This window comes from Lolium rigidum, chromosome 7 (genome assembly GCF_022539505.1).
Source record: "Lolium rigidum isolate FL_2022 chromosome 7, APGP_CSIRO_Lrig_0.1, whole genome shotgun sequence".
NCBI lineage: Eukaryota > Viridiplantae > Streptophyta > Magnoliopsida > Poales > Poaceae > Lolium > Lolium rigidum.
In genome coordinates this window covers 315,918,726-315,925,642 of record NC_061514.1, presented here as the reverse complement: position 1 = coordinate 315,925,642, position 6,917 = coordinate 315,918,726, and the positions used below count along the sequence as shown (strand labels likewise).

At 49.5% G+C, this 6,917-nt stretch overlaps 1 protein-coding gene across 1 annotated transcript; it reads left to right on the top strand.

The window, feature by feature from the left end:
* The first annotated feature begins 2,918 nt into the window (after positions 1–2,918).
* Positions 2,919–6,697, top strand: LOC124674973 (inactive leucine-rich repeat receptor-like protein kinase CORYNE). Its single transcript, XM_047211029.1, has 3 exons — positions 2,919–3,208; positions 3,364–4,518; positions 6,014–6,697. The coding sequence occupies exons 2-3, from the start codon at positions 3,551–3,553 to the stop codon at positions 6,321–6,323; spliced, it is 1,278 nt and encodes a 425-aa protein (XP_047066985.1). The 5' UTR covers positions 2,919–3,208; positions 3,364–3,550; the 3' UTR covers positions 6,324–6,697.
* Positions 6,698–6,917: the final 220 nt, after the last annotated feature.

Genomic DNA, 6,917 nt, shown 5'->3' with positions numbered 1-6,917 from the left:
GGGAGGAATCGTCCGTGTGGAGTAAACTCGTAGGAGCCGAATCGAATCGGGCTTCCCAGGATTGGTGACGATGGTGTCGACGAAGCTGCTGATGAAGCTACCGGCGAAGCCGCCGGTGTCATGATCGGATCTGCCGATGCCCTCCCTTGTGCCGACAGGTTTCCCACAGACGACGCCAATTGTCGAGGGTGCTCCTCGGTAATGCCCTCCGTTAGGGGCTTAGGGTTGATGGAATCCTGCAAGCTGACACGAGACATCGGTATACAGACAAGCGGGGAGAGCGATTTACCCAGGTTCGGGGCCCTCGATGAGGTAAAACCCTTACGTCCTGCCTGTCTGTTCTTGATTATGATGAAAACATGTTACAATGGGATGTCGAATAGTTCGGCTGTAATCTCGTCGAGATGCTAGTTGCTAGGGTAACCTAGTTCTAAGCCTGTCGGCTAATATGGCTAAGGTTGATTGTGTCCCTCGATAGCCCCTCTCCTGGCCTTTATATAGGTGGCCAGGTCCCGAGAGGTTTAATCGAGTACGAGTAGGTTTACAGTAGATCTATCTCCAATCTTTCCTTGTTCGGCTTCTTCCGTGCCTTGTTCTCTAAGTAATCTTCTGCCGCACCGCCCTAGTGGCCCATCTTGCCACCGGGTACCTTTATGGGCCTCCAGTTGGACCGCGTAGGGTAGAGCAACATTGGTTACCCGAAGGGTAATGCCCACGTCAGAGTGTATGCATTGGGGTTCGAAGAATTGCTCTTTTGCTTGGTAAGAGATCTACAAGGGGAATACCGGTGAGTGAAGTGTCATTGTTGAGGCGGTGACAGACTATGACCTCTAGATTTGGCATGTTTTTTTTTGGCATGGCAGGAACAAACAATGATATCAACATGTTGCAATGCTCTTAGTGTTGGCTAAGGGAGAAATTCCTGCCGTGAACTTTGAGGTAAACGGCCATGCATACAACAAGGAGTATAGTACTAGCTGATGGTATATATCCAACTTATTCTACATTCGTGAAGACAATCCCAGCTCCAGCTCCAGCTTCAGAGATGGATGCTTACTTTGCGAGATGCTAGGAAGCAGCTCGCAAGGATGTTGAACGTGCTTTTAGGGTGATTCTGCAGCATTTCGCCGTTGTTAGGTACCCTGCTCTCACTTGGTGTGAGTATCAGATGTGGGAGGTGATGAACGCATGTGTGATCATGCACAACATGATTATTGAGAGCGAGCGCGGTGAACCTATGCATGATGATCAACCACTTGATTATCAGGGGCCTCTTACTGAATTAGAGCATGTACCCCAACAATTTGCCGCTTTTCTTCACATACTCCAAGAAATTCGAGATGCAGATGTTCATGTTCAACTTTAGGCAGATCTACTTATGCATTTGTGGGCAAGGAGAGGAGCCAACAACAACGCATGATTTAATTTGAATTATTATACGAATAATTTCCTTTGTATTTGTGTTAAACTAGGTTAAATTATTATATAAATAATTTTATGTGATTGAAATATTATTATAAAATATTGTAAAAGGAAAACAAAAAAAATTAGGGTTGCCGGCTTAGAGGACGCATGTGTGGAAACCCGTTCCCCAATTAAAGAATGGTGTGCCGGCGCCCCCCAAACGATTGTGCCGGCGCATCTTGTGGCGCTTATGGGGGCGCCGGTGGAGATGCTCTGACGACCTCAACGACTTCGACGACAACGAGACCATTGGCATGACAGACGAGCGACATGCGCTACTCGTGTCGTTCGAGAGCATCCCTGGTCTTCGGCCCAGGCGAGAGAGCAGCAATCGTGCTAGCAAGCGCACGTCATGAGTATACCTGGGCATGTGTCGGGCCGGGTCGGGCCTCGGGCGGGACCAAGGAAAGCCCGACGCTGAAAAATCGGGCCCAAACCCGGCCCAGCCCGACCAAATACCCACCAAGCCCGTCGGACCATTGCCGCGGGCTAGGCCGTAGTGTTAAACTGTGTTTTCAGACTACCTAGACCCAGCCCGGCCCAACTGTCGGGCCAACATTTCTCGACCCAAGCCCGAGTGTTTCGGGCCAGGCTGCCCATGACCAGGCATGGTCATGAGGTGGGCGTATAAGACTGCTTATAGTGGGAGTAACATAGCTAGTAACATCACACATCTCAAGGCATTTTGGTGACATGTCATGCCAATAAATGAAGAAAGAGAATGAGTGGTAACTAGCTATGTTACCATAACATCACACACTCCAAGGCAAAATGAGTCTATAACATAATAAATAACACAATACATGATACCACACATAAGTTACTACCCACTATGAAGGTAGTAACCTAGACTAGTAACATGACATATGTTACTAGTCTAAGTAACTCCCCACTATGACTAGCCTAAGACTTCTGCCCAAGTATTGCGTCCGTTTACCTCGGACAGTTGGAGATGCCTTAAATATCCGAGCATTTCGGATATACATGGGTTCTCCTATTTTCGAGCTGTTTTCTTCTCACCCTGGGTAAATTCTCGTACTCCGTACCAAACGGGGAAAACAGAATTTATTGCTGCTGGGTACGCCGGTACTCCTACATCGGGTGGTCGTGTGGCGGTGTGGGTGAAGGGAGGGGAGAGAGGTCTGTTCTCACTTTGAGGAGGGACAGGGTAAAATAAGTTTTTGTCGACAGGTTCTGGGCCATGGCGCACGGATATCCAGGTCTCGGGCTCCTCTCTTGTCCATGCTAGAGCCACACGAGGGGAGGAGGAGGAGGAGGAGCTCGTGGTAACCGGAGGGAGGGTAAAAAACGGGAGGGAATCCAGGCGCGGGGGCGGGGTAGGGGAATGTCTGGTTCTGTGTGCGTGCTGAGGCGGGAGATGCGCCGGGAAAAGCCTCGCCCTTTTGATTCCCCACGCCAATGCCGCCACGCTATTTTGCTCTCCTCTGCTCTGCTCTCCGAGTAAAACTCGCTGCTTGCCTGCGACGAGCTCTGTGAGAGCCTGGGGTTTGTTTCTTGCGCCGCCGTTCCGTTTCAACTTAAAGCTCTGCGTGCCAAGAGAGAGAGAAATAGACAAGCCTGGGGTGGGCGTTGAGGAACGGCGCTCACCTCGGTGTTCTTGGTGGGAGGCGACGAGCGCGTGCCCCTGCTCTGCTCTGCCGTGGTGGGCTGAGTCTGCTTGCGAGGAGAAGGGGGAGGCGTGTTTGCCGTTCCTGCCCCGGAGGTGCTTCTTCTTCGTCTTCAGGTACTTCTACCTGTGTTCAAAGTCTCTGACACTGTAACCAATCTCCAATTCGGGAGCAAGCAACAATCCTCACCTCTTGCACAATCTCTCAGACAGTTCGAACCTGCTCTTGTTAATTGCACTGAGCTCCTCGTTTTTGTTTTCTGTTTCTGTAGAGCGTGCATCCACTCGCGGCTGCAAACCAATCTGCCCTTGTTGATGAGCAAGAAACAAGCAAAAAATATGGCATCTTGAGCCCGCCGAGATAAACCGGAGTCCTCTCTTCTTCAAATTCGGGGAGCATTTTGCGTTTCAAGCGCTGGAAGGGGATTTCATTTTCGTGCCAAAGCGGTTCTTGGTTCCATGGCGCGAGGACGCGGGATGTTGGTGGGCAAGAACCCTACCAAAACCCTCGCCGCCACTCTCCTGCTCCTCCTCCTCCTGCTCGCGGTCTCCCCGCTCTGCACGCGCCCCGCAGCCTCCCAGCCGCTCCACTCGGAGCCCATGTCCACCGAGCCCCCAGCCGCCGCCCCGCCTCCTCCCCCTCCCCAGTCACCGCAGCCCAAGATTCCCCACGCCCAGCCCGGCGGCGCCGCCCGCCTGCGCCGCATCGCGCTCGGCGTCCTCTTCGGCTCCCTCGCCGGCTTCCTCCTCTCGCTCGCCTTCCTCTACGCCATCCGCGCCGCCGTGCTCCACGCCAGGGACGCGCCCGCCGTCGCCAGGGGCCCCGTCTCCTTCACCCCGCAAATCTCGCCCAAGAGCCTCCAGCTCGCGCTCCCCTCCGCGCGCCCGCTCGCGCGCGGCACCTACCACAAGCTCGTCCTCGACGGCGACCTCACCGTCGCCGTCAAGCGCCTCGACGCCGCCTTCGCCCACCCGGACTCCTCGCCGCTGCCGGCGCTCTCCAAGGCCGACATGAGGAGGGTGCAGCGGCAGCTGGAGCAGCTCGCCCGGGTGCGGCACCTCAACGTCATGAGCCTCAAGGCGTACGTCCGCGAGCCCGACCGGCTCTCGCTGGTCTACGACTTCGTGCCCGGGGGCAGCCTCGAGGACGTGATGAAGAGGGTCAGGTCGCAGCAGCTCAGCCTCGACTGGGACACCAGGAACAGGATTGCCGCCGGGATCGCCAAGGGGCTGCGCTACCTGCACTTCGAGTGCAGCCCCAGGATACTGCATTGCAACCTCAAGCCCTCTAATGTGATGCTAGAGGAAGGCTTCGAACCGGTTCTGGCTGGCTGTGGTGTTGCGAGGCTGTTCGATTCAGGTTTGGCTGCTGATCCGGAATCGTCAGGCAGCCTCTACACTGCTCCAGAGTGCTACCAAAGTAGCAGGTAAAAATCTATCTGTTCTCTCTTTATTTTCCTGATTTTGATATCAATTCATCTATATCTATTGCTTACTGTTTGCGATGTAACTATTATTTATCAAATTTACAATGTGGTTTGTTTGTTTGTTGATTCTAAATTTACAAGGGAAAACTAAACCTAGATTGTTCAGATTTTAGTAGGTTCAACTCTTGATCCTGAATTCAAACTAACTATAAATAAATATTTTATATTTGTATCATTTTTGCTGGTAGGAATGTACCTACAAATAAATCTCTTGTAAAATCTGGATGTTTTATTGCTAAATTTTGTGTTTTACCATGCATGTATGTGTTCACCTGTTGCGTACTCAGGTCTCAGAAAGGAGGCAAACAACTCAAGTGTTTCAGATTGGTAGAAATCTGATGTGTGATATTTCTTTGCTCTTATCATAACTTTTGAGATATGATATTTGGTAACTCGTACTTAACTACTTCTATGTTTGACAGCCAACATGCATAGTGCTAATTGTAGTTCAAATGTTCTTTTAGAACCATAAGGAACAGAACAAGTATTTGACTGTATTGATTATTGCTTGCATCCATAGACTGTTTCGTTTTATGCTTTACGTACTTAGGTTTGTGTCCTCAGTAAACAGTATACAATCATTTGTTAGCGCACGCTGTTGTGTGTATTCTTTTATGAGACTCTCTTCTGAATTAGATTTTCCATGTTAATTGTGACCATGTTTACAATGAGTAGACTTCGCTTCCGCGTCATTTAATCAGTGGAATGAGTGAGAGAGAAGATATAAAGCATATTGATAAAGAATACAACAGGGCTTAATGAAGTTATCCAACTTTTGCTTTTAGTAACCGAGAATCTTTACTTTGTTAGGGAACCTGCATCTGACCTTTTTGAATTACCTTTGATCCTTATGCTTTCCATACATTCCCGCATGAGCACATACGGTTCTTGGCCGACCCTTTTCCTGAAAATTCAAATCGACATTTTCATTGTGACCTCCCATATCTCAATCAGAGAATAGATCCTTCGAGGATGGGTATTCTATATTCTTATTCCAATCTCTTTCAGATAAACCTAGTTAGTACTCCAATTGCTTGTTTGTAGCAATTATGGAAAGTGAATTGTAAATAAGTAGTTCTAGCGAGTCATTTCAACCAAAAACGTAACTCATCGATTGTTTGTTTTGTCCAGTTAGATCTTTATTTTTACGAACTTAGTGATCAATTCTAATAGAGCCTGTATCTTTTTCTTGTATATAAGCTTAGCCTTTTTTGCGGGTATATCATGTAGCTCAGCTTGATTGTGCCAATATATTGGCCCAAAGATTTAGTTAGAACTTTAATATCTTGCACTGTCATTCATCATTTCCAGCACGTCAGATGTTTCAGTCCCCAGTAGATTCAGAACTTGGATATTATGTACCGCCAATTCGTATATTTTCAGATCTTCTTATATCATGTATTGCTTATTGAGATTCAAACATTCGATGGTGCAGGTACACGGACAAGTGTGATGTCTATGGTTTTGGCTTGATCCTCGGCGTGCTGCTTACCGGGAGAGACCCCACAGATCCATTTTTCTCTGGAGAAAGTGGACGGGGTGGCCTGGCTCGATGGCTCCGTCATATGCAGCATTCTGGTGAAGCAAAAGAAGCACTGGACAGCAGCATCACAGGGGAGGAGGTTGACGAAGAGGAGATGCTGATGGCCGTCAGGGTGGCCATCATGTGCCTCTCGGATGCGCCAGCTGATCGGCCATCCAGCGATGAACTCGCCGCGATGCTCACCCAACTCCACAGCTTCTAGCCGTCATCACCGCTGGCGCTTTCTTCAGCGCACTGCTAAGCTCCCCGTATGGTCTCCTGTCTCGCGAGACGTCAACACTGGGTGGTGCTGGGATCAAACACCGTCCCGCTTTCAGTAATACTGAAAGCCAGGTTAGATGGTCCGTATGGGATCCAGCAATCTACAGGCCAAACAAGTATAGCTGCTCAGTATCATGATGCATGCTGGTGGTTGAGCTCATGATGTTGAACTGGCCATGATTTTTTGGAGCCTGGGAGGAAAATGTGCATATATGTCTGTAAAATGAGGCATCTTCTTACTAGATCTCTTTGCTGTAGTAGAAGGATGATGCTAAGTTTGTGCATTGACCCATCACAGACATGGGCTCCACGTTACCACTTGCTCTTCGGCCTGGTGTGCATTCGACAAGTGTTGGGGGCCCAGCACAAGTTCTACATCATTTCTCTTCATGTCACATGCTCACCACCTCTCTGGCCTGAGCATCTAGCTGCTATCTGTTGTCTGGGATGCCCCTTCATGTAGGTATAGCCATGTTTAATTCAATGCCTAGTCCAAGATGTGAGATGTGAAATGCATGCCAAGCATGGAGGAGCA

Coding starts and splice junctions, on each gene's coding strand:
- LOC124674973 (XM_047211029.1), top strand. CDS start 3,551: ATGGCGCGAGGACGCGGGATGTTGGTGGGCAAGAACCCTACCAAAACC. Junction 4,519..6,013: donor GAGTGCTACCAAAGTAGCAG/GTAAAAATCTAT, acceptor TCGATGGTGCAG/GTACACGGACAAGTGTGATG.